This window comes from Falco punctatus (assembly GCF_963210335.1).
Source record: "Falco punctatus genome assembly, chromosome: 5".
Taxonomy (NCBI): Eukaryota; Metazoa; Chordata; class Aves; order Falconiformes; family Falconidae; genus Falco; species Falco punctatus.
The window spans coordinates 5087770-5115455 of record NC_137584.1 but is presented as its reverse complement, the minus strand read 5'-3'; the positions used below and the strand labels follow the sequence as shown (position 1 = coordinate 5115455).

At 38.8% G+C, this 27686-nt stretch overlaps 1 protein-coding gene across 1 annotated transcript in view; it reads right to left on the bottom strand.

The window, feature by feature from the left end:
• MDN1 (midasin AAA ATPase 1) overlaps window positions 1-27686 on the bottom strand; it is a 103729-nt gene that overhangs the window by 50472 nt on the left and 25571 nt on the right. Inside the window, exons 18-48 of the mRNA XM_080389312.1 lie at window positions 26795-26939; window positions 25313-25409; window positions 23597-23710; window positions 22806-22953; window positions 22535-22645; window positions 21554-21705; window positions 20923-21101; window positions 20355-20563; window positions 19157-19303; window positions 18270-18411; window positions 18014-18148; window positions 17799-17937; window positions 16717-16855; window positions 16491-16621; window positions 14551-14695; window positions 13298-13427; window positions 12486-12719; window positions 11548-11745; window positions 9919-10127; window positions 9263-9385; window positions 8087-8284; window positions 7887-7994; window positions 6611-6799; window positions 5419-5508; window positions 5050-5310; window positions 4632-4902; window positions 3801-3960; window positions 3379-3495; window positions 2014-2222; window positions 1297-1442; window positions 236-438 (exon numbers count right to left, since the gene is read on the bottom strand). Coding sequence (XP_080245438.1) covers window positions 236-438; window positions 1297-1442; window positions 2014-2222; window positions 3379-3495; window positions 3801-3960; window positions 4632-4902; window positions 5050-5310; window positions 5419-5508; window positions 6611-6799; window positions 7887-7994; window positions 8087-8284; window positions 9263-9385; window positions 9919-10127; window positions 11548-11745; window positions 12486-12719; window positions 13298-13427; window positions 14551-14695; window positions 16491-16621; window positions 16717-16855; window positions 17799-17937; window positions 18014-18148; window positions 18270-18411; window positions 19157-19303; window positions 20355-20563; window positions 20923-21101; window positions 21554-21705; window positions 22535-22645; window positions 22806-22953; window positions 23597-23710; window positions 25313-25409; window positions 26795-26939 — 4979 coding nt within the window. The remainder of the gene's footprint in view (window positions 1-235; window positions 439-1296; window positions 1443-2013; window positions 2223-3378; window positions 3496-3800; window positions 3961-4631; window positions 4903-5049; window positions 5311-5418; window positions 5509-6610; window positions 6800-7886; window positions 7995-8086; window positions 8285-9262; window positions 9386-9918; window positions 10128-11547; window positions 11746-12485; window positions 12720-13297; window positions 13428-14550; window positions 14696-16490; window positions 16622-16716; window positions 16856-17798; window positions 17938-18013; window positions 18149-18269; window positions 18412-19156; window positions 19304-20354; window positions 20564-20922; window positions 21102-21553; window positions 21706-22534; window positions 22646-22805; window positions 22954-23596; window positions 23711-25312; window positions 25410-26794; window positions 26940-27686) is intronic.

The following is a 27686-nucleotide window of genomic DNA, read 5'->3' as shown; positions in this document are numbered from 1 at the left end:
ATTGACTAGAGTCAAGTATTTTGGACTGAAGAATAAAACACTAATTAAACTTGTATTTGTACTGGTTGCATGGAAACGTAACAGGAGCCTCAGTTACAGAGTGTGGATGACCACAGTCTCTACCCACACAATTTGCTCAGGACAAAGTTTTGCAGGGAACAACGACATGCCACCAGTAGTTCATGCATATCTTGTTTCTTACTCATTTATTAAACACAAAATGTTTCTTGCCTACCTGCAGTTTTTAAGGTTTAGTCTATTCAGACAATACATTAGGACCTGTGCATCTCTCTGGACTGTGGAAAGAAGCGAGTCTTCAGCTGCAAACAGGCCTGTAGGTAAGGAGTCTGGCCACAGTCCCACTGCTAGCAAGGAGTCACCCCAAGTTTCAGAGGAAGCCAGAGATGAAGCATGCTTCGTAACCAGTTCTAACACAAGCTACAACAACCAACCAAAAAGCAGTTCAGAATCATATTGAAACATATATTCAAGTATAAAATAGCTCAGGGGACTCTTTAATTACATGTATTTATTATGAAATCACTACAAAGCAAACGTTCTACAAATGCTATATAACCTACAGAAGTACCAAATCACTCCAACCATGAGTGAAATAGCAATATTCACTTCCTGTTTTAAACTGTATAATATGTTATCTCCATATGTCAGTGTTCCAAGCTATAGTTTCATCAGTATTAGTATCCCAAAGTCTCAGCTGAAGCTGTCAAAAAACAAGTAAGCCTCAGAGCCCCACTCTGGATCCCTTATGCTGCAGAAGAGAGCCACTATCTACAAAATGTCTGACAAACTATTTATCCCTCAGGGAATATCTCAATAAGCCCATCCCAGTCTTTATACAACTCTCGCTCATTTGACCTCTGTCTCCAGCAGCATGCCACCAGGCTGAAAAAACATGTCACAGAAGTACAGGTGACATCTGAAATTCACTGTACTTCACCATGCAATACCAAAAAACCCAACTTCTGGAGCTTCAACTGATCTGTTACAGAGTAAGTTATATGCAGAACATTACTGCTTTCACTGGAGCCAAAAAAGGCTCAGAATCTAAAAGATATAGAAAATGCCCCAATGCCACTTAACCCCTCTGCTCTTCATCACCTGACAGATGCCCGAGAGGACATTTAAAATTTTTTGGATCATCTCTCAGAGCACCATCTTCATCAACCTCTTGCTCAGGTACTTAGGAAACAGAGAAACTCAAAACTAGCCTCATGAAGTGGTATCTGTCATTTATCTAGATGATGTAAGAAAAGCTTTCAAATGCCAGACTTTTACCTTTTGGTTAACCTGCAGTTGCTGTGAGCGGCCATAAACTTCCCAACAGGCTCTGTAAAAAGACTTTGCTAACCCAAGGCCTCTTTGTACCTGCTGCACAATTAGCACAGCAGCCTGAAGCAAAGGTGACAAAGATGACACAGAACCTGAAAGACACAGAGCATATAGGACGATATGAACGTTTAGTAATTGTCAACACTCTCCGAGAACAAACACTAGTTTAGACCCTGAGGAAGATCCAAAACAAATGAATCCTACTGTGTCCTGAAAATTGAGTGGGTTCTTCCCAGGGTTAACAAAAAAATCTGACAAGACTGTAAATAATAGGTGACCAGCTCAAAATAAGACCTCAAGTAGCCAAGATAAACAAAATTCAGTGTCGTCTTGCTCCAAAGAACAACTTGAATAGGCCTTGTGCAAACCCTCTATTTCACTGATTTTCACTTAGAATATATTGCCTTCCCTATAGCAACAGACAACTGACACTTGCAGGTGTCTGAGGTCTCCTTACAGAGTGCTCAAGTTACCATCCCTTCATGATTTGGGCCTACTTTCTGAGAACACAAAAACCAATCCAAAACTACCTATTACACTATACTATGCATTTACATATAATAGGACATAATGTAATAAAATAACCAAGTTTAATATTAAAAGAGTTAATACAAACATATGTAATGAGCCTAAGTTAATAAATACTGAACAGACTCTTCTTACCTGCTATCGCTGCCTTGGTTTCCGAATGCACAGCCAGAAGTGCATCACAGGTGCTATTTCCCACTAAACCCAAACCATGCAGGAGTAACTTCAAATCCAGATCATCCAATACATTTCCATCATTCTCCCCAGGAATGTAAATTTCAATCCCACGATTCCGCATGGCTCTGGATATTTCCCCATGTGCAGGATCCATGGAAAGGAAAAGCCTGACAGACATTAGAATAGAATGTTCAGTTAGAAGGGACCTACATTCTTAAGATTTAACTTAGGGCTTCAAACCACTCTTCATAAATTAAGTTCATCTTCATAAAAATGGGGATACTGATATCTAGAAAGACAGAGACATCTACTGGATTTAAATGAGAAATCTGTATGAATAATTATACTTTGAAATTAGCCACAGATCCATTGCATGATTTTTAACTCAATTACATCTGAACTATGTTTATTTTATCATTTACCTACTTAAAAAAAAAAGTTAAAATATGCCTCTGAGCTATAAAGACCACCATTAAAAGTCTTAGCAACAGCTTCAGATAAATCTGTGCTATTTAGAAACGAAAAGTATCCAACACCCAACTAGTTAATCCTATCAGTAGACATCTCATAAAAGCAAGGAGAGAAAAAAACTTCCAAGATACAATGCAGCAAAAACAGGTTACTAGAAAGTCGAAGATCTTGTTTCCAATTCAGAGGAACCAGAGCACACCAGCCCCAATATTCTTTTCATGAAATTATAAAAGGTAGGAATTATACAGAATAATCTGTATGTACTCCTCCCATCTTCCCCAGAAACCACTTCAGACCTGAGAGAATACAGACTGTCTGGTTGGTGGTTTTTTTGTTTTGGTTTGTTTTTTTGTTGTTGTTGTTTTGGTTTTTTTTTTAAGTTCTGTCACTGCAGGAAACTCAAATTTATGAATGGGATGGAAAAAGCCAGGAAGAAAATTATTATGTCCATATACCAGCTTTCATCACCAACATATCTGAATACTTTGCCATCTTCAACACATGTATTGTCAACTCCATTACAGTGAGACAAGGAAATGCCGAAATCCTAAATTAGAAATGGAGAATCAAGGCAGAGATATACTGGTATGAATTTTCCAGTGTAATAGCCTGTGTTGCAAAAGGGATACAAAGCCAAGTCTCTCAAGCTCTCTAACATATGCTCATCACAGTGTAGTTTTCTTCCTTGCCAGTGTCGCTGCATTACATGGCAAACTGAACAGCATGCAAAATAGCAAGACTGGCTCACTGCTGACTTCTTTTTTCTAATCTGCTATTTAGTAGGAGGAAAAATAAGGTTAAAAAAAAGCGAAAAAAAGGAAAGAAGGGAAAAAAAGAAGAAATGCAAAGCACCTGAAGTTTGGATGAGGAGCTATTGTAGGAATTGTGCCATCTATCACACCTCTCTCACTCATGGTAAGAATTCCTCCTGGTTCAAGTAAAGCATTCAAGCGGTCCAGCACAGAAGGGCTATAATCAAAAGAAATGTTTATGGTTATAAAAAAGTAACAATTCAATCCCTTTCTGATCTGAAATCAAAATGGTACCGTTCTTAAGCAAAAAGCCAAACAGCTAATTGCGACATAAGACAACAGGAAAACTATCACCTCCTAAGCTGTCTGAGAAGGAAGACACACTTCCAGAAAAAGTTACTGCTCCCGTGTGTTGTTATCAAATGCAAAAACATTCAGTTGTGAACCATACAGTAAAAAGCAAAATAAATTAGGGAGGCCAAGGGATTTTCTCAGTGAAACAAAGCCACTAAAATCTCTTACTTGCAGAAGTTAACATTGTCCATCAACAGCCAGTCTCCAGACTGCAGGGCCTGAACCAACATCCCATCCACCCACTCAAAAGTGCCATGGCTGTTGCGGTCAGCGGCATGGGCCTGCTGCAGCTTGAAACGGCGAAACTCTTCTACCAGGTGAGCAAACTCTGAAAGGAAGTGTATTTTACATGAAGACGTACATTACTGAGGTAGCTGCCTGCTCCATTCAAGAAAAATAGTTATTTTGTTAACAAGCATACGTGCTTCCCACTTTTTAAGGGAACGTAACAGCAGAGGCTCCAGCTCTAAGTAGCTTCCCACAGGCAAAATCCATGAGGACAGTGAGGGTTTGCAAGCACAGAGAAATATAAACTAGACTGACACTTCTCTCCAACGCTTGTCCCCCATCAGATGAAGTTTGATGGGTATTAACATCATACTTTAGACAACGATATAAAAAGAAAAAAGGGAAAGAAGAAAAAACAACCCATACATTATTCTCCTGACAGCTGTAATGCTCAGCTGATCAGTGCTTCAGAGAACAAATGCAAGAATAGAATATCCAAATACCCTTTCTTAGGAATACAAGGTAAGAGCTTTATAGCATCCTATGTTGAGTAGTTCAGTACAGGAGAATTTCAGCATCAACTACTGATCACTAGCAGGTGTAACTACACAAAAAATAAACCTGAAGAGCCACCATCAATGTAACTTTTTCAGAAGCTATGAAGTAGCATAAAAAAACCCCTACAACTCCCTTGCATTGCAGATTTATTATTTCTCTTATTTTCTCCAAAGGAACATTATAGCGTCACTTCAAATTGCCCACCATACATACCTGCCTTTGAGTAAGAGTTTATTTTGTTGTTTAGTCGCTGGGTAAGTACAAGTATTCCCTCCAGTTTGCTCACTAATTCAGTTGTAACACTTCTACCTCCTTCACCCAGAGATTTGGGTTTGTAATTCAGGATGAAATTGCTCCAAGCACGCAGCACAAGTTCAGCATCATCTGCACAAATTTCTGTCAGCAGGAGACTGTCCCTTACTAGTGTGCTCACAGCATTCTCCACTTTTTCCAAAAGGCGCTGCCACGGCCTATTGATATCAACCTGCAAACATGCCATGAGAGTTAGTTCGTCCGGAAGACTGTGGTGCCTAAGGCTCCGCTTGGTGCTTAAACACTAAGATTTGCAGTGGACTAGCCACTGTTAGGTAGGAAGAAGAAATTACAGCCACACTACCAACACAGTATTTACCTGTTCAAATCCACCCAGGAGTTCAGTTGTATCCATCGCACTGTTCATTGCCATGATTTTTAGTCGATGACCAGTCAGATGGGCCAGCAGCTCAACAATACTGGTTTTGCCGACAGCTGCTGGGCCCACCAGGATTACCATCCAGCTCATGTGCACACATTTCATTATGGACTCGAGCGACTGCAGTGAATGATGCAGAAGTGAGAGATTTCTGCCAGGACGATGAATATAGTTGCCACGAGAAAGAACTGAATAACCGATCTGGAATGGATGAGACACAAATGGGTGAGTACTTAAAGAGGCAAAGGGGATTTCACTGTGCCAGTCACTTCCTTCTCTCTCAACTCTCAAAAACTCTTGTCAGTTTACCTGAACATTATACGGAGTGATGTGAAACTCTCTGGTTCCTGTATACACAGCAGCTTCCTCACCAAAAATGTCTCTAAACGTAGATATAACCTAAAAGAGTTGAAAGAGCAAAAAAGAGACTTGTCAGTTAAGTTATCCATTCTTCTAAAGATTTACTTACAAAATAGCCTTTCCTCTCAGCCCCACAGCTGTGTGATGGTAACTAACACAGTTTAAACTCAAGTGGCATTTCATTCAAAGTGCAGCAAGCAATTAAAGTGAGTGCGAGCTACCCACACTCCTTCATTAACCATGCTTTCCTGTGACTCGAAGTACTCTAAGTAATGTTTCTCTTTAACAAAATACTGGGAAATAAGTCACTCCATAAATAATCTCTTTGATAACACACAAAAATTTAGTAATACTACAGGAAGGGGAAAGTATGCCTGTGAGACAAATACCCAATCGCATATAGTCGGTAACTTCAGTCTTGCAATTTGATTGACTTTTAGTTTAATACCATGTAAATATTGTGAAATGAAACACAAGCAAAGGATTTCTAAGCAAGAGAGGGATAAGTGGGTAGCAAAGGTGGAATAACAACTGCAGTGAGTGTGTTTTGTAAGAGCAACCTTAAGCAGTGAGTTTAACAGAACGAGGGGAGCCATCTGACAGGCAGATGAAAGAACTGACAGATAAATTAAAGTCAATGAAAGAAATCCAAGCCAGAACAATTTAACAACACTGGCAGGGAAGAGCAGAATTAAAGGACATTATTTTTATTTACCATACTGACACAAACACTTTTTAACCATAAATTTAAGAATCTCTCCATATCTCAGTGCTATTTCTCTTCTCTGCTATCTTCTTTCCTCACAAATATGCATGCAACCCGTGCCACTTCTATGAGAACATTATTAATACAGAATCACACAAGAATATGCTGTGTTTTGCTCTAAGTCCTTTGTTATTCTGCTTGCCTCCATTTATCTCAGCTTTCTGCTTTTACACTAGTAGGTAATCAAACTGGTATTTTAAATGACAAGAGGAGCAGGTACCTGTGTGACACTTCAAAACCCGAAACCTACCTGTTTTTGTTTTGTAAGAGGTAATGTCTATGAATGAATTTCAAGGCATCTTAAAGTTTACGCTTGGATTTCTAGAAATACTTCCTGACAATCTGAAGAGCAAGGAAGAACACCACACGGCTCACCTTTTCCTTGTCTTTCCTGGTTCTCATTCTTTCTCCATACACCAAAAAAACATGCTGGCCTGGATCATAACATCCTGGTGACTGGTCAACAAGCATAAGCTGGCACCAGCGGAAAAGATCACGTAAGTTGAACTCCCAGGGTCCTCCTTTCTGTCCCCACTTTTTTTCAGTCATTACTTCTTTGTCAATCTGGAAAAAGTAGCATTTAAAAAAAAAACGAACCATCTTTTATTCTGCCCAAGTGCTGGTCTTCAAATATTTTTTTAAAAAAAATTCAACTGAACTTCTGTCTTTGGCACTGCTTACAAGACAGAGGATAACAGAAAAAGCAAGCTGCATTCACCTTCTGAAAACATCAGGAATCAAAGCTAAATTTAATTTGTCTGTTACTAACTCTCTCAATGCTCAGATTGCACACTATAAATGAATATTCAGTAAGATACTGCCACAAAAGATTTTACATAAAGCCACAGAATACTACCTTCACTTAATATTACTACCCGTTTTTTTTGTTTCATGACATGAAGATTAAATGTAATTTCAGAAGCACGACCAACAATAAAATTCTTACTGTGAATTTTATATTCAGCACTTCGCTCAAAATGGCAGCATCTAAACCACAAAACAGCAGATTAAGTTGATGCCTTGCAGTTAATGCTGGTTGAAAACCATTTGAATTAGCAAAATTTTAGATCCAAGCATCTCTGAACCCTTTGCTATGGGCAAATCCTATCAGGAAAGGCTTTCCTTTATTGGTCTCAGTGTTCCAGAAGAATGCCACATATACTTACAAGCTTCTGCTTCTGTAAAAGTCAGATGCTGCTTTCACAAACAACATGCCATAATAAAGAGCAGATTAAGAATTCAGACCAGGAACAAAAATACACATTTCAGTTCAGATACAGCTCATTCTGTTTGTGCTTCAAAAATAATCTATATGTGTGGAAAAACACCATTTTCTCAACTCACTTCAAGCTACCAAACCATAAATTTTTCCACCTTTTGTGGAACAAAGCCTTTATTTATTAATTTATTTTATCTTCTGTGAAAAGTAACGCTTCTTCAGTTATCAACCAAGTATCTGACTGTAGCGGTACAAGAATTCAGGTGGGTTTCAGTGGTGTCCTTTACTTTCTTCTGCATACACTTCCATTCTGCTTTTTTACCCACATACTTCTCCGTAAAAATGCTTGGAAATATAACATTAGATTTAATTTTTAAAATCTTACTGCATTCTGCCAATTTCTACACAAAAGAAATTAAGATATATATTTACCTTGTTATTGAAAGCAACCATGTTAGCAATAATACTTTTATCAATAGCAGGAAACAGCGTATTCCCAATAAACTCCATATCCTCTGCAGACAGTGGATCAACATACACCTGTAGAATCAAGAGCATGCCAAGTGTTGATACAGTCAGAAAACTACAAGACAGGATTCGTGACATAGTTTAAACCAAAAAAATAAGCTTGCCTGTGTAAATCTATTAAGAAAGGACTTGGGCAGACCCTTTCTTCCACCTCCTTGTCTGTAAGGATTCTGGCATCCAAAAATCTTAGTCATCTTGTGCTGTACGTGAAAATTCATTCCCAATTCTGGAACATAAATCTCTGCTCTGTGGTCAAAGCATGCATTGAGCCCCTCTAACACAGACTGAGAAGCCAGGTTCAACTGAGGAAAGAAATAAGGATATAATATTAATGCTCCACAAAATGCTTTGGCATAATCTCTAGTTTAACAGTCTGGGATACTCAGAAGGTATGATGCAACTTCTTTGCTGTTCTAGCAGTCATATGTTATTACATCCAGCTAGACTGTTACTACACTGAAGCAACTAACACTTTTCCTAATGTGCACTTGCTCTCTGAAAACATATTTTCACCACGATAACAGAACAATTCTCCGCTGTAAAATCTGCATGTTCAAGAAGTTTCTTCTGAACTTATGTTCACAGATCTGTGACATTCAGTGTTTTGTTTGCTTGTTTTTTTAAATGAAGGAAGTCTGGGTTATTTAAATATAATGGTTGTTTAAAGTGGTATTCTTCATAACAGGAAAAAAAAAGGTATAAAAACAGATAAAGAATTTAAGATTTTGCACTCTGCAATAATCAGAATGCAGGCTGCCAAGAAGTGAGCTGTGTGCATGCGTATGCTTGAAAGCACGTGCTACATGGTACAGGAACAAACCTGTGGTGGCAAAACAGAACTCTTCATCATAATTAAATCTGTACCTAGTGTATTAGCACCAGAAATATTTCAGTGAAATTATATCTATATAAGAGCATGTGTATCCAAACTTCTGCTGACATGCTTCCCAAAAACTCTCAAATGCAAATTAAATCTATCCTTGCTTTTCTGCAGGAATTTATGCTGGGATTCGATCCTTGTTCCTGTGTCTAAAAGAGGTCTACTCAAAACCAGTCTTTTACACTCCCTCCACAGAGGGCCAATGGGCAGAGGGACTTGGAGATTATTTTTCTTTTAAGCAGAACTATCGCTTTCAATGTGGCACGAGATGCACATAACTAAAAGTAAGCAAAATTTATTTCAGCCATCAACCCATGAAGGTATTTATCCTACATGGCAAATCACCCCCTTTGCTCTTCCAGAACATTCCATTTTATTTTTACCTCAAACTTGAATTTACCTCATCCAATACAATCCAGTGTCCAGCCTTTAATGCTGCTAGTAGTGGTCCATCACGCCAGGCAAATTCTCCTCCCTTCCCACCTTCAACAGGCAAGTCTGTCCCAAACAAGTCTGTTACATCCTTTGGGAAAAGAGAACAGGGGAGAGGAAGGGTGGGATTACAAAACTTCGCAAAGGTTCATAAACAGCCTTTGTTAACTTTACTTCACATTTTCTCCCTCCCCTTCCAATACGTACATTTTCCCTCTATTTAAAAAAAATCAGAACTTGCTGGATGCTAAAAGGTTTTCTATGACAGGACTCCAGTGACCAGCTAGTCACTGTTTTTAACACCAAAAAATTAAATTAGAACAGAAAAACTAAAAAGCCTTAAAACAGTTTCCAAGTCACTTTACAGAAGCCAAGAAAAAACACAGGAGACACAGATACACATCTTCACTTGAGAAGAACAGAAAAATCTGGTAATTGGTATTCGCTCAAAGAAGCTCACTGCTTTTTCTGGTTCCCCCTTCCCATCTAGTTTTATCTTGAGAGCGGGAAGGAAAAAATGACATTTCAGACTCAGTGTCAAATTTAAAAAGAACTATGCTTTTTAAGTTAAACAAAATCTCCCCCCTGCCATAAAAACTAAGTTACAAAGACATTTTATTCTACCGTTTGCTCAGACAGGTTGATTCGAACAAGACAGTTTCCCGAGGCTTTTGCCAGGGCAGCAACTAGACTAGTCTTGCCCACTCCTGGTGACCCCTCCAATAAAATAGGTTTGTTAAGCTGTAGGGCTCTTAACAGTCTTTGTGCGTTCACTGCTGTAGTCCCAGCATTTAGAGCATAGTCTGTAATGTTGCTCCTTTGAAGAACAGGGCCTAGAACAAAGGAAAGGTAAACCAGAAAACAATTAAACCAAATGTTTATGCTGGAGCTGCTGACAGTGTGCTTCTGAATGAAATTGTTCTGTCTGTTAATCACTGATCTCATTACAACAAGCAACGGAGATCAAGCTTGTACCCCATTCTCACAGACGGAGCACATATACTTTCTGTTTGACCCGCAGTTGTGTCTCAGCCCATCTCCACATACTTTTGTTGAATTTTGTAAAAGCATATGAATATATGATTTATTTTGCCATGATACTTGGACACTTCCTGCTTCATGATGTAAACTAGAGATCTATCACAGAAAAAATCATACATCTGTACTTGTGCTTCAGATATGTGGAGACATAAAACTCAAAAGCGGCTTTTGAAAATTTGGCACTGAGGGATACAATTCAGTCATGTTATAGAACAACATATTAATCTGTTCCATACACTGCTAACTCTGTGAAGGAAGACTGCTTTAAAACGTGGCGCTAGGCATGTACTTCCTTTACTGCTACTATGACATACAGCAAGGAGAGAGTACAGAGCTACTCTGCCAAATTGCAGCCGGCACAGCTCACTGGGACATCGCTCTGCAAATTCTGTAATACAGCATTGCTCAAGTATACAAGATATTAATCACCACTTTATCTTACACATCTTGATACCTGTTTAGTAGCAGAGGGGAAACTAAGCAATTTACAAAGAAGCATTACCTTGTACAATTTTATGCATGACTAACATAACCCATGGATATAAAAAAAATGTTCAAAGCTGAATGATTAATACAGCATTAGGAACACATAGTTCTATGTATTAAAACCCAACCAGCTCAACTAGAAAGCTCAGTCATCACTTTGTAGTGATGACTTAGTCCTGTCACTGTATTTTGAGGGTAGAAAGCAGTATTTTGGTAGTTCCATTTGCACCAATTTGTGACATGAGGGACTAAATTCTGCACAAATTGCAGTTTATCTTTGAGAGGCTACAGCAAGGCAGGGCTCTAGTCTTCATTCTGTTTAGCACTGTACGCAGGACTCCTGCTTACCATGCTTTACAGAAGGGCCAGGATGAGCTGTAGCTTTAGTTACTGGAAGTTAGCAGACATTCTAACCATGCGAAGTGACAGAAAATTACAGCTCAGAATTAAAGAAGCTTTATTACACCAAGAAGTCTACCAAAACTAGACCATTAACCAGTAATTTTAAAAAGTCAAAGAAAGCAATTAACACGTGCCTTCTTAATAAACATGACCCAATTGCAATCAACATACTTGGAGGCAGAAAAGGCTTTTTTTCTAAGGCCTGAAAACAAACTATAGGTTGTACCGTGATTGCTCAGGTACCCTACTTAGACCTAGTGGATAACAGAACTATTGGGAATAAAACCCACAGAATAAATGTCCCACTCCCACAAAGTCTCTTGCCTCTTGGAATAAAAAAGGGGTGGATTCCCATAAAGTCATCCATCCACACAAAATCTTTCTCCTTTGTTCGGTCATAAATCTTCAGTTCATTCTTCTGATAATCAGTCAGCTCAAGGAATTGACTCATTTTGTCGTGTAAGAATGTCAGGCATTTTTCACGAGCTAATAAAGCCGTATCAGCTGAGCAGGATGTTGTACCTGTAATTAGAAAAGTTAAAAGTGCTTCACAAACGTAACTAGGCACATGTGTCTTATGACTAAGAAACTTAGTTCCTTCACAGATGCCATTTTTGTGCACACAGGTTTGTATTTCACGTTAGGGATTCTACTTGCCAGTGCTTCCAGTAACATTTAACATGGACAAATTATTCTGTGTGCAATAATTAAGGACACCTTATTTCCAAACCCCTTTATTCTACCATCACTACCATCCTGACCCCTTGCCATAGTTGCTCCAGGCCTTCTTTCCCTGCATTTCTTGTGGTTTTTTCACTTTTTTCGCCACTCCTATCTCCTATTTATCAGCTGGGCCCGTGACCAGACATTGAAAGATGCATTCTGAGCTATGCACGATACAGGCTAGTATACAGATGCTGACATGTGGGATGGGAGAGAGAATAACGTGGTCATGTGATTAAGTACCATATCAGCTCAGAAAACTCAATAAAAAACACAAGCTTTCTTAATTTGTGTGCTAGCTTTTGAAATGTTATTATGACTACCTCTAATTTACTTAAGCTTGCTGTATTACTCAAACTGTTGCTACTGAAACACAAAAAAGGCATACAAGTACAGGATATTGTTAAATGGAAGCGTAAACAACTCTTGGAAAAGTTCCATGCTGCCCCAAAAGCATTTTATTTGCATTCTACTAAAAAATATTAATACAAATATATACCTTCATATTTTCTGCTACCAGATGAGCACTGAAGACTTACCTGATCCTATCCCATCAATGTATACCAGACATGCAGCATGGACAAAAGACATCATTGGAGATATGTAAAGAATGCTATATTCCTTGGCAGAAGTTGACTCTTCGTTCTCTACCATGACATTCATAAACTTAACCCAGGACAAAACGTCTCGCACACTGAGAATACACTGGCGACCAAACTCTTGATTAGTTAGCCATTCAACAAAGTCCATCATGAGCTCTGCTATGTCTGCCCCTGAAAAGAGTAAAAAAACAACCCCCCCAAAAAATCAATGGAGCTACCAAATAATTTTGTTGGTCACACCTACTACAGTGTTGCATAAAAAGCATCAATAAAGTAGACATAGCTGTCATATGCCTGAGCAACGTGGATGGGTACTCCATGTCCTAACAGGCAGGATAACCAAAGAGTTAGTCCATACCTGTGCTGTCATTACAGATAGAATCAAGTGACTAATACTGTCTTGTTACTTGAATTTAAAACTAATAGTGAAGCTGCTGGCAGAAAATGAAGTGTCAGTTCTTTCAACACCTTACATGGAAACAAAGAATGGGCACTGAAGGGCTGGGGATAATTCAACTACCTGGACAGTGAAGCAAATACAGCCTTGAACTTACTTCTGGCTAGCCATGTAACAACATACACAATGAGGGAAGAACAAAGTCCAAACTCTTTCATAACTGTCCTCAGACAGAAATGTACTTATTGAAAAAGGGGACACACAGGTGTAAATTCTGAGAAAATTTCAGCAGCCTCCATACTAATTTGTTTTTTAGCAATGTTTGAATACCAATACAAGGAGAAATACCCACCTTGATGGTTTATTCCGCTCAGTGACAATCCTGGATGAAGATTGTGTTTTACAATCTGTATCAAATCATCACGGCCATTGCTTTGCGGACACCATATTTCTGTAAATCTGTTGCGCAATGCAGGAGAAAGCTGCAGATGAGCAGAATGACATAGCAGTTGAAGTTACATTACAGCATATTACATAAGGTTGCAGTTAACCAATAGCTTTGTAGCCCTAGTACTTGCAAACAATAAATAAAATTACCAATCTAGACCTTTCCTTCTAATTTTGCCAAGGTCACTCTGTAACACAATCTTTGAGAGAATGTGGATTTTAAGATTTCTAGTATTGCCATCAATCCAGGAAATAAAAGATGAAGAAAGTTGAAAAGAATATGGGAAGAAACTGAGCTGGTTTGCAAGCACCAAAGCTCCCTTTCATTCTAGGACATCATGTATCAAGCAATAGCTACACAATGTCCCTTTGCATACAAGGAGCAAACTACCACACGGAAATTTGCCTTCAATTGGAACTCGCTTCTGTAATTCCTCTTTTCCTCTGGCTGAATGAGTCAAGCAAAAAAAGTTAGTGTAAACATAATGCAGAAATAAATCCCCTTTAAACACATGGCTTTACAATGAGTTGTTCTGTACTGTAGAAACCACTGTAAATGGAGTATCCATCTTCTTTTGAGTAGAAGAGCTTATAATTCCTTTTTTTAGTCCTAGCTCTCAACACTGCTTAAAAGTTTATTTTGTTGGGTCCCCCTCCCCCCAATCTGTCCTAAGTTACTTAAAGCTGAACTTCAGAAACAGATTTCCTCATTTAATGAGAAAGGTCTTTCGGGATGTGATGTTCATACCCATTGAAAATTACAAGATGACTTCCGTCACTTTCTGAACAGTATTACAGAGAATAATCTATTACACACACTACTCCAGACTCACGTTAGAGTTGGATTTTCTTGCTTCATGAGCCACAGTTCCTGTACTTGAAGTATTCTACATACCAAGTCTATCGGGAGTATTTAGAGGCCTGAAGTTTTCTGACTTTCTGCTGAGCATCGACTTAATATTGTCAAAACGTCAGCACACAAAAGTGATGAAAAACAGATACATCCTGATCCTCCTCTACAGCAATGAAGCAGATACCTCCTAGGAAGCACTGGAGGCCAGAACTGGCATGACGCATATTTGCATTGCACCTCCAGTCACTAAACAGTCAACATGACCAGAAGATACAGGCTGTACTTCCAGTTGCTTTGACATTTACCTCTTTTTTCCCAAAGTCACCTCCTGGGTTCATGGTTGCAAGGATACGGAATTTCTTTCCTGCAACTAACAGCTCTACCTCATTTTCCTCATCGTCTTGACCACCTTTTTCAGCAAGTACCAATGTCTTTTCAGCTTCAAGAACACTAGAGAAGGTTAAAAAAATGTTTTAAATTTCATTTCACACTTCAAAACGTCACTTAAAAATGAAAATCACGTGAATTGGGCAGAAGTCATAAAAATTCAAAATAATAATTTTTTTAAATCTGTTCATCCTCCTCAAATGAGAACACTTCTGATATTGTTCAGAAGGAAACTCTACCCAATCCTGTCAATAAGGTTCAGCTCAAATGATCTGTCAAAAAAACCCTTACCTAATGAAGTGTTGCAGCACTCTCCAAACTAGCCGGCTGCAACAAGGCCTTTTACCATCACATACCAACACACTCTTCATGCCAGTCCCTCTGCTGCCTTCTCCTAGTCTCTCCTCATCCAGGGCACGCTCTCTCTGCTTCTCTCTCTTCCGTGGCTGCCCAACCACTTCACAGAACCAGCCACAGCTGCACCTTGTCTACATCAGCCAACCCACCGCCCCTGAAGCCAGCCCACAGTTGTATGTTATCAATGATAATTAACCCAGCTTCATTCCTCTACAATAAAGTACATACCTCACAGATCTCTTTACAAAAGCAATGGCAAAATGTACATTCATAGGAACTAGATAAAGAGATCTGCACAATGAGCCAATCTTCAAGGTGACAGATTATACATCTGAGAAGCATTCTACTAGGTTTCTGTGCTTTGGGGGGATTTTGTTTGGTTTATTAGCTGTACTTCACTGTATGCTGAAAGCTGTGAAAGTTTGAGCTATTATCTGTTTAGAAAGACACTGCTTAGTATCACTGCCAAAATAAACTTTAACTGAACTTTATGAAAGATAGATGCAATAACACAATGAAAAAATCCCAGCTTGTAACAGAGAGGGTCTGGATATGGTAGAAAAAGAAAGCTTCTAGTCATCTCAATATAATGGGCAATGGAAAAGACTAAAATGAGGGATACTGCTACAAAGAGATAATGACATGAAATTTGGGGTTTGGTTTGGATTTTTTAATTTTTATTTTTATTTTTACACACACAAAGGAGGGGAAAAAAACTAGACGTTTCTGGGATTTGATAAGATGCATCATTTTCAAGAGCTCACTGACAGGCTGAAAATATGAATATTACAGATGGTAAATTGGAGATTTTACTTTTAGTTTCCAATTTGACTAATGCTGTAAACTGTCTTCAAATGCTGTTTAAACTGTTTCAACTGAACTTGGGTTTATGTTCTTAATTTCTTTATCCAGGGACTTGAGCTACTGAATAAAGGAAACACTTTCATCTTATCTTTGTCGATGAAACAAATACAGCAATTTGAGCGCAGAGCAGTCTGCAGCAGCACTATAAGGCCAAATGGAAAGTAATGGCACCAACCAAAGCATTTAAACCCAACGATTCAGCGTACCAGTATATGTCAAGCAAACATATACACATCTGCTTTTCAGTTGAAGTCCCTTTCATTTTTCCAGGTATGTTAAGACATCAAGACAGGTAAGACAAGGAAGTTTCATCTTGTCTTAACTTACTATCTTTTCCCCCAGCTGTAATTAAAATTGCATACAGCACAAATTGTCTAATTAATTACTGTGATTAAAGCTAGCACCTCTGTCAGATGAAAACCAGAAAACCAAAGCAAACTGGCACAGAAGTTGAAACATGAATAAGGCCGAGTTATTTGGGTCATTCTCCCTTCCAGCAAGACCTACAACAATGAAGACAGCAGCCTACCCAGGCCATGAAACAAATCTGCCTAAAAGAAGCTAGATTTACCCTGTTCACACTGTATAATGAATAGACACACTGAGGATACTTAATACTCACACATTTAAAACATACCTGTTAAGTCGCTCTAGTACAGAATCATCCGCTAAGGAAATCTCATCAAGGAGAAAAAAACCCTCCTCCTTCATTGCTAAAACAAGGGGTCCATCACACCACTCAAAGAGTCTAGAACCATCAGATTCCTCCTAAGAAATGGAAAAGGAAGTCAAAAGTCATCAGTAATTGCTACTTTTTGCTTCCATAGTCACACCATCCAAACTGCTATCTATGCAAGACAAACCTGGTCTTTTGACCTCTGTCTGACTGGTCGCAGTCCTCCCAGGAAGTCTGACGTCTCCATGTGCAAGTGACAGTTCACGGAGTATAGCTTCTGATTTGTTAATGCTGCAAAGATCTGACAAATGGTCGTTTTACCACACCTGCAAAGTAATTTAATTGAAAGGGAAGAATAAAAAAACCCAAACCAATCAGCTCACTTTGGACAGGATTCATACTTTTGTTGAAGACCTATGCAGCAAGGACTAGCATGCAGATTTCCTTCTGCTCCTTTCCTTGAAAGAAATGTATGCGAAGTGAAGTCATTTTTGGCACAACTACTGTTGCCAAGTTGGGCAAGATGCCTTTAATAAAATTTAAATCAGTATCTGCATTGATGGATTTCTGCAGGTTTAAAGTCAAACTTATTTCAGCTTGCCCCCACAGGTACTCAACTAGCCTAACACTGCACTAAACTGGAGATGCTACATGTCTAGACCGAGCCTAAGTCTGAGGATATAAACTGCTGAGTATCTAGAGTTCTCATTTATTACCTAAATAATTTTACTCGCTTTTCTTGCATTTTTCTTCCCTTCTCTCCTACAAAAAATAACTCTCCAGATTTATAACCAGCATAGGAGCAGACACCATCCACTGCCACAATCTCCTTTACAGCATATGAAGCAGTGGGGGAGGGGTGAAGTAGTTTTAAGAGCTTGAATATAGCCTTCCTACATGTAAAGTGAAGGTGCTCTGAAACACACAAGTATCAAGATTCCCCAAAAGCAGTCTCTCCAGTGAGGCACAGTGAGACTCTACAGGGCATCTTGTGAAAAGCGGTGACAGAAGTCAGCTCTTTTCATTTTTACTACTTTCCGTATAATTTCTACGTAGTTATACATAATGCAGATAATCCCCTTCAAGATTTCTGCTGATGTAGATGTAATTGCTTCTCCTCAATAGGGAAATGAAAAACTTGCAGGTCTGCCTAGACAGAGGCTGAACTATCCCAGGTAAAGCAGCACTGAAGCCCACACAAACATTTTGTGTCCGACTCAGTGGCTGGTGCAACACTAAAAGGAACTACATAATGAAAATTAAGGTTACCCAGTGTCTCCCACCAGCAGTACGGGTTCACCAAACTCCAGGGCTCGTCCCACCAAAATGGCAAGTCTTCTCATCCCTTGAGTCCAAACAATATGGTTAAAATCTCTGTCCATCACTGACATCTGTGTGGAGGATTTATCTGCAGGACACAAAGCAATCCATCAGCTTCCATCACATCTAGGGAACTACCAGCGTGGTCCTTCTAAGAAACTCACCCAGTAGCTTTTTGACGCTTTCCCCTGAGAAGAGACACTCAGGATGCAGTGTTTTCTTGAAGTGTTTTTCAAGGACCCTCTGAATAACATCTACCTCCTCTTGCTTCCTGACTCTGCCTGCCAGAAGCATAAAACCTATATAACAGAGGAAGAAAGCAATTACTAATCAGTGGTTAATCAGCAACAAAAATTTATACTTAGAACTGGGGTTAGAAAGCAATTTACAGATACTTTAACCTGATGTAGCAGGGCTCACCATCATTTGCTAAGTGCTGAAGCCAGTCATAGTCCTTTTCCAGCTGTTCTGCCAATCTGTACCTTTCAGCCCAACGAAACAGATCCCGCAGGGTAATGAACCCATGCTTCCCAGCAAACACCGTTGAACCTCTGCGGTAAGACTGTCATAAGAACAAAACATGAGCCATTTTTTCATGAACCTGTCTAAATACTTAGAGCAAAGCTAATCTTTGCTGTGACACTATTCAAACAAACTGTATGGAAAAAAAAATAAATTTGTACAGTCATGACTCCCTAACTCAAAACTACCTTTAAGCAGGTATTGGATAGGTACCCAGGAACAAAATATTATAAATAAAAAAACTAAGAAGAAAATAGGTACCTGGAAGAAAATAAAATCCAAGCAAAAGATTAGGTTCTACACCAAAATACGTATTAGCACTTTGAAGCATGGTCTGGTTTGTGTTGCTGCAATCGCTTTTAAATACAAGATAGTACGTAGCTACATACTGAGGGTTAAATGCCTGTTAAACACAGGAGTCTCAGAACACATCCAAAATTATTGCTTAAACACAATACCAAATTTAGCATGAGCCAAAGACAGCTACAAATTCAATACCATACTTTGCATCCAGAGTAAGGGATTATTCTACACATCAAATTCCAAGGCCTTTGGTTAGTATTTTTTTTTTTCTGCTAGCAGTCTCACAAATCTGACAACACCTTCTCTATTCTCTGCCTTAACCAGTGAACTAAGTACTTTGGTGGGTCCTCTTCCATCAGTTATGGTTTAGGTTTTTAAGTATCTGCCAGCTAGCAACACCTTGCCTCTCCAAAGGAATTTCTACCGCTTTGTGCTGAAATATGTTTGCATGTCTTCTACAAAAAGAAGAGAGACTCTCATACTTGCAGGTCTAACATGACTTTGACAAGCTTGCTGCAATAAGAAGGTGGCAAACTGCATCGCTTGTACAGGATTGTTTCCAGTTCAGAGCTTGGCAGTTCATCAAAATGCAGCTCCACAAAACGATTTCTGAAGGCTCTGGACAAAACCTAAAATATGAGAACATACTATTGCTTGAACTTTTTCCTTTGATATTCCTCATGTCATGTATCTTCCCCTGCACATCCAAAGAAAATAAGGATAGTGCCATAGCATATAAATTAGCACATACACATGAACATCGAAAGAAAGTTAAGCACCATCTAAGCACCAAACAGAACAGCCACTTTGCTCACTCCCCCTACAATTCGATGGGAGAGAGAATCAGAAAAGTAAAGGTGAGAGAATTTGTGGTTGAGATAAAGACAGTTCCGTAGGTAAAGCAAAAGGTGTGTACACAAGCAAAGCAAAACAAGGAATTCATTCACCACTTCCCATCAGTAGGCAGGTGTTCAGCCATTTCCAGGCAATCAAGGCTTCATCAGGCGCAATGGTTATTTGGGGAAACAAAGACTGAACATCCCCCTCTTCCTCCTTCTCCCCTAGTTTGTATTGCTGAGCACTATGTCATACGGTATGGCACATCCCTTTGGTCAGCTGGGGTCTGCTGTCCCAGCTGTGCCCCCTCCCAGCTCCTTGTGCACCACTAGCCAGCTCACTGGTGGGGTGGGGTGAGAAGCAGAAACGGCCATGACTCTGTGCAAGCACTGCTCAGCAATAACTAATGCATCCCCGTGCTATCGACCATTTTGGTCACAAATCCAAAACATAGCACCATACCAGTCACTATGAAGAAAATCAACTGTTCCAGCCAAAACCAATCAAAACGGACACCAGCAGCCTAAATCAAATCTATTTGCCGGTGCTCTTGAGCAAGAAATGCCAAGTCAAATGTAATCTACATGAACTCCAGCTCAGTAAAGCACTTAAATCTCAGCTACTAAGAATGAACTAGAAATTGGTATCTGCAAAACGAATAGCCAATGTAAACAGAACCTAGCTGTTTTGAAAGTTAGTCCACAGCCACCTCAACTTCTACCTCTTGACAGTTTCATGTTAATGCTGTGCTACACATCAGAAAGTTTTCACATCAGACTTCTATGTACAAGAAGGATTAATTCCCTAGAGCCATAGCTACTCAAAGGAAGAGATTATACAGACCTTTCTGCCACCATAGAGTCCTGGAGGATTTTGTGTAGCAAACAGCATGAAGCGAGGGTGAGCTTTGACAACTTCCTGGGTTTCAGTAATGAACAGCTCCCTGTTATCATCCAACAAACGGTTGAGAGCCTCCAGAACATCAGTGGGAGCCAAATTCAATTCATCTAGAATAATCCAGTAACCCTTTCTCATTGCATCTATAAGAATGCCTTGGAAGGAACAGAAAAAGTCCTAGATAAAAATCTAAGAAACTAAATGCAACAGAAGTATGCATTCAGACTTTTAGCAACCAGTTTTACTCAGTATAAAATCTAATCCAGAGATGGAAGCAACAGTATTGTTTAAATTGTTGAATTATCTTCTTCATGTCCAATAGGACAAGTATGATGAGACAAACATGAACTCTTAAGAATTCACTGAAATTCACATAAGTGATCTTCATAATATGTAACTACTAACTTTATGACAGGCCATTTCTCTATTGCAATAAACCAGACAAGTTAAGCAGAAAGGAAAAAGCAGTGGAGCGAGACAGGAATTTGGAGTAAATATAATTATGCCCACTCACCTTCCTTAAATACCAACTTCCCAGAGGCATCTGATGTATAACAGCCAATATATTCCTGGATGTCAGTATGCTCATGATTGTTAATCCTTACACAATGATTCCCAGTAGCAGCAGCCAACCAGCGAATTAAACTGGTCTTACCAACAGAGGTGTCGCCTTGAATCAGTACTGGATGAGTCCTAAAAAGGGTAACCAAAGTAGTGGTTTAGAAGCACAAGTCATATCTTTCCAATGTACAAGATATCAACATTGTTTGAAACTTTCACAGATCTACATCGCCAAACTTTGGAGTATCCAAGATCATATGCTAACAGGGGAACATGAGTAACTTTACTCCCAAGTGCTAACTGCTACCCACGGCAAGTTTTACATAGCAGTGTGAAATAAACAGGTTAATCTAACTACAAATTTCTAGATTATCATTTAAATAAAACTAGCATGGCAGCAAGACGGTTTAAAGAGACAAGAAATAACAGGTATGAATTCAAGTCACTGTATAATGAAAATTTAACTGTAGAGGGAAAATAGGTACTCATGCCAAACAATAAAGGCTAGACAGACAGCAACACCTGAGGCCCAAATAAACATCTTTAATTTAGTTTTTTTAATAGAAAAGTTCAAACCAACTTACCCTGCAGACACAACTCTGGCAATGTCTTTCAGATTAAGCTTAACTGAAGGGGTTAGCACATACATCTCATCTACAGTAGGTTCTTTATCTCCAGCTGAAATCCAGTATCCTTCTATTAGTATAAAACTCCCTCTTTGGGGTTTTGGTATTTGCTAAGGAGACATGACAGAAATAACAGATTATACAAATGAGTTTTAATTTGCTAATGAAGACAACTACTATTACACCACGGCAACATACTCTATAAGAAGCCATTTTAAATTAATCCCTGAACACTCCTGCGGTAAGCACTGTCCCCTTGTCACAGAATGCAAACTACAAAAAAGCTTGACCAGATTATTTCAAGGTCATGAAGCAAGAATCTTTGCCAGTGCCAGGAAAATAAAAATGTCTCAAGAGTCCTAGCACTGAATTTTGAAGTATGCTTTCAAGCAGGAAGTCAGCTTCTATCTTTTTATATTCATACACATTTTCTAATATGAAGTGTTTTATTTTGAAACAAATACCTGTCTCTTACAACTGGCTTCCTCCTCCCACCTGCCCAGTCCCCTCTGCAAACTCATGCTGGGCTTCCAGCACTTAGCAAGATCCTTCCTTTCCCATTAGAGACAAAGCACAGATGTTTACTTTGTATCCATATGTTCTGCATTCAGTCTAAAAATAAAAAGCCTGTGGAAGCTCCTCAAAGTCTGTGAAAGATTTACAGTTGGAGGTACTGTATTAAGCTGCCCACATTCACAATGCTGTAATTATTCAGACTTCCATATGATTTCAAATTAACAAACTAGCTAACATATGGGCATTTCAAGCAGAAGTAAAACATTACAAAGGAACTATTACTTTTTTTATTCTAGTTCTTATCTTTGTAACACGAAAAACAAGATTAAAAGAAGGAAATTTCAAGGAAAAAGGCAAAGAGGACAACTCAAAATAAATTCTACTCTGAATAATAAACAGTTCTATATAGGCTTAGTTACCTACCTGCTTGAGAAGGCTTTTGATGTTGCCAGAGACTATATGTTGGCAAATTAGCTTTTGAACAATTGGGTGAGAACCTCTGTCAAGCTGTGTCAGGAAACTCAAACAGAAGCCCTAAGAAGGAAGATTATTTTCAGTGATAAAATGAAAAATTATTAGGGGAAAAAAACAATATTAAGGAATCATTTCTGTTCAATACCGGACTTAGAAGAGAATCATCATCCTACACCCAAACAGTCTTTGTAGTGAAACAAACCCAAACATAGGTAGTCACCTCATACAGTGAGCGTGGTATGCTGCTACATGGATTAGATGCTGCAAATCTCAGTGCCCTGCAAAGTGTACGGAGGCTATAGTGAGGTCTGTGGCCAGTTCCATCTACCAGCTTTGTTTCTGCTTCCTTTCTCACAGATAAATAAAAGCTGCAAAAATAAAGAGTTAGATTGTACTATTACTAATCAGACCACTGGAATTAAATCCAAAGTATGAACACTTAAGCCTATCTCCAACTGTCACTTTTTTCACAGGTTAGGAAAGCCATGCCAAATTCTGCCATCTGTACAGTCAGTGAAGCAAAACAACAGAATATTTTAGAACCTTATTTTTGAGAAAGCTTGATATACAGAGAATGGCTATAAACTCAAAGTATTCCAAACTTATAGTAGTTCTGCAGGTTAATGCAGTGAGAGAGTACACCTTAAACTAGGGAAAGAAGGGTAACTTGACAAACACACAAAACTTTCATTGGTATGATCTACAGAAACAAACCATTTTATTAGCCTCTCAAATGGGAAAGAGGCCTGCAACAACAATACTACTTTTTAACTGGTGCCATCAAGAAAGCAATTCTGAGTAAGAAAAAGTAAATCTCCTCCCCACAAGAACAGAAACCTTCAGAATGAAGAGGATGGATGTCTATGCTCTTCCATTTCCTAAGCCTATGTGAACTATTGCATAGGGAGCGTTATGGGGTTTTCCAAAACAGTCTAACCACAGACTACAGTTACATACTTTCTTTTTGTGACTTATTCCCTCAAAGATTTGAAGAGATTACAACCAACTTACTTCACAATTCCTTGTACTGTATTTTTGTTCACATTCAAGCCTCTCAGATAATCCATGATAAGAACTTGCAAGTCTCCTTCATTTCTCAATTCCTCTACATAAATTTCAGTAAACCTGTAAGAATCAAAGCAACCCGTAACACTTAAGACATCTGACTATATTAAAAAAATCATATTATATATGACTTGCATGCATACACATCTAGAATTTTGTAAAGAGCAGAGTAACAACTTTCCAAACTACCTATACACAGACTCAAGAACCAGAGTAATTAAAAACCAAAAGATCACTACTAATACTTCCAAGCAATTTATCTGCATTATTTTAACTTAGTAGACTGAAAATAAACTATGGAACTGTATTTTTTAAAACTAAAATTCTAACTGCTTTGCAACAGATATCCAAACATTACAGCCTGAACACTGGAACACTGACACAGCCCAAGCACTTTTCAAAGTGAGCTCTCTAGTGCTCTCTATTTTTAAAAAGTGGACACTTAACAAGATATCACCCATTCTAATTTTGTTCTGACTAGCATATCCAAATTGTTTTCTACTTTTACAAATAACCAGCTCAGCAATGACAAAATGAGAAAATTTGACAAATAAGCAAAGGAAAATTAGCAGCAAAACACAGGCTCACTCAAGTTCTGAGTATCTTTAAATACGTCAACAGAGTGCTTCATATTTAGTACACTACACTGGTAGCTCTAGTTAATGAACATACTTTCTGACTTTCTAACTGTTACGTAGTCCAGTATATTTGCATAAGGTTTTGAAAATTAGTCTGCAGCCCTTCCAATACCATGCATTATAGCTGAAACAATAGCTTAGAACACACCACAGCAAACCCAAAACAACTGAGGAATGCCATTAACTTCAGAGGGGTGGATGTTTTTGACAAATGGAAATACAAATTCATTTAAACTTAACAAGGCATGCTGAAGCTGAAGTGTCCTTTCTTCTGTATTACACTTTCTTTCCTTTTGCTACTAAGTTAAGTGAGCTAATAGCAACTGAACATTACTTCGCTATTAATAACTATAAATGACTAGTTACATATAGTTAGTGCCTCTCTACAGCATTTATGAATCTGGTGAGAGACTTACACATGTGACTTTTGGCACTCACGAGGGAAACTGCATCAAATAAAAGCAGATCTTTGCATTCAGAAACAGGCAGTACCGAAGAATGGATGTGCCACAACTGCAATTTCCTGGCTACAGCTTAATTGTTTGAAGATTTCACATCAAATAATTTGAGTATCACACATCTGCTCCACCATGCAGAACACCTTCCTTCAGAGTGACCAAGCCTGGATATACAGCACCTCTGAGTTATTGAAAGAAAGGCTCCTGAACAGTCCCATCTCTCTATTAACCCCATCAGTATCAAACGACTGCAGTAGCATTTCCAGACACTGACAGCTTAATTGTAGAGAATGATCATTCCCCTGCCCCCAGTGACAGCACTCTGCAGTACTGCTAGACCATTTGCTCATGCTCAGCAACTTTACAGAAGTATTTTCCTGATGCTATTTCATGAAAAACCTTCACCATGATGCGGAAAGTACCTCTCGCAGGAAGTTAATTTGAGTTCAGACTTACATCCCCAGGCTTCAAATAAGGTGCTCTTCACTGGGTCAACTCGTGAAGCTAGTTAAAACTCTGAAAAAGACAGTGACTAAGTATTCTGCCACAGAATCATTATTCCCTACCTGTTTCTTATTCCCGGAGGAAGATTTCTCTTTCCAACATCTGTAGCTGGATTCATGCATGCAAACAAGCGAAAATCAGGGTGACGGACAAGAGGCTCTAAACAAAAACAGAAATAAGAGACATAAGGGTAATGCTAAACACAGTGTATTTATTATGTTAAAGTAGGTATATTTAATCTGAGTCAGTTTTCTATTACTGCAAAACTACATTTTCTTAAAATGCAAGGGTGAAAAGTTTTCAGAAAACAACCCCATGTAATTTCGTTAGAAGTACCTCTGCACTTTCACAACAGCCAGAGGCAAATGAAACTCTGACTTTTATTTGTGCATAGCAGGATGTTTTAACACCACAAAATATTTCAAATATTTTAAAAGCCCTAAACCTGGAACTCCTTCTGTCTCTTTCAGAACAATGGCAGTGTTTCCCTTAGCCAGGAAGAAAACGCAGTCTAGAAAGCTCATAAACATTTGTGTCTATCTGTAGCTCCAGAAAACAATACTCAGCAATTGCATTTTTTAACCTTTACGTCTGTACTGGCTCTGACTGGGAAGGAGTTAACTTTCTTCACAGCAGTCCCTGTGGTGCTGTAGAGAACACACCAATGTTTTGGTTATTGCTGAATTGTGCTGGCACAGCCTCAAGGCTTTCTCTTTTTCTCTCCCCTGCTCTCCCTCCTCCAGCAGTTAGGCTAGGAGGGAGCAAAAGGTTGGGAGGGAACACTGTGGGGACAGCTGGCTGACCCAAACTGGCCAAAGGGATGTTCCCTACCATATAATATCATGCTCAGCAATAAGAACTGGGGAAGAGGAGGCAGGGGTGGTGAATTTTTTTTTCCCCAAGGTGGCTGCTGCTTAGAGACTGGCTGGACTTTAGTCTGTTTGTGTGAGCTGGTTAGTGACTGCCTTTGCATCACTTGTTTCACATGAGTTTTCTTGCTTTTACTCTCCACTCATCCTGCTGAGGGGTGATGGGGTGGGAGGAGCAAGTGAGCAGCATATGGATGCTTACCTGCTGGCTGGGATCAACCCACAATGACTCAGAAAAAGCAAAAGCGTTGTACGCTTATTTCTAGCTGGAGAATATATTCACAGGATCAGTGAAAGATAATTACTACAGCAGCAACTGAACCTCATGTCCCATGCCTTTATCCATCTAGCTACCTCAATTTTATTTAAAAAAAAAGTTACATGCCTTGAATAGTCTTTAGAAGCAGTACTTACTGAGGGCACTAAAGAGCTTTGCTCCTTTTAGAGTACAAAAACGCAAAACCTACATCTGGCATGCTGAAATCTTCTGAACCACAGTGAATTAAAACTCCCACTTCTTGTATAAAAGTATGAAGTCTAGAAAGAAAACATTATTCTCTTCTGCACACGCTCATTTTAGTGGTAAATATTCTCAACTTACTTTCTGCCATATATGATAAAGAATTCAGCTAACTGGATAGCAAGACAGGGCATAAACAAGCACAGAAACAGTACCTGTGTCTCCTCTGTCTAGTAACACCAGTGACCCAGATGATCCTTCCAATAAACCACTCAGGCACTCCAAAGTCTCTGCTGCAGCCAAGTTAATCTCATCCAATAAAATCCACCCTCCTTTTTTTACTGCTTGTGCCAGAGTACCCTAGAAGTAAGATCAATTTGTTAATTATATCATGAGCAATGCTATATTAACTGAAGCATCTGTATACTGGAAATACTTGTTTTGCAGCATGTGGGTTGATTAGACAAATGGCAATTTCAGACCATTTACAGCAACAGCAGTTTTATTGCTCTCCCTCAATAACAGCAATTATTTTGCAAACTGCAGAAGTCAGACAGTTATCACCATTATCAGCTGTGATTTACACTGGCTCAAATATAACAGAATTAAGATCTCTTATTTGTACAATGCTACCTGTCAGTGACATCCATCACTGTGGTGCATAAGCTTCACTGACACCACTACAAGAATAAAGACAGTTAATTTAAAGAAATCCAAAGAAGAAAGCAATATTATGTTCCTTAAGGAACTTTATCTTATTAATTAAAACTATACTTAAGTCAGAGGTTCTCCAACTATTCATACAGGTATTTTTTAGAAAGAGGACTGGTCAACATTTTACACACTTTACACAGAATTTGAGCGCATATATTCAGTCTCATATGGTGACAAGAAACAAGCATGCATAAACCAACACAGTCACCCCTAATCACACAATGTCATTAGAATATTATATCATGAGTTTGAAACATTTCGAAAAATCGCTTCTAGATAAAACAGCATAGCTTCTTAATATTAAATCCTTCACAAAAATCCCTAGGCAAGAGCACGTCCTCCTGGAAATTGGTCAAGATGTTTTTTTCTAATCTCATATACTTGAAAAGATAT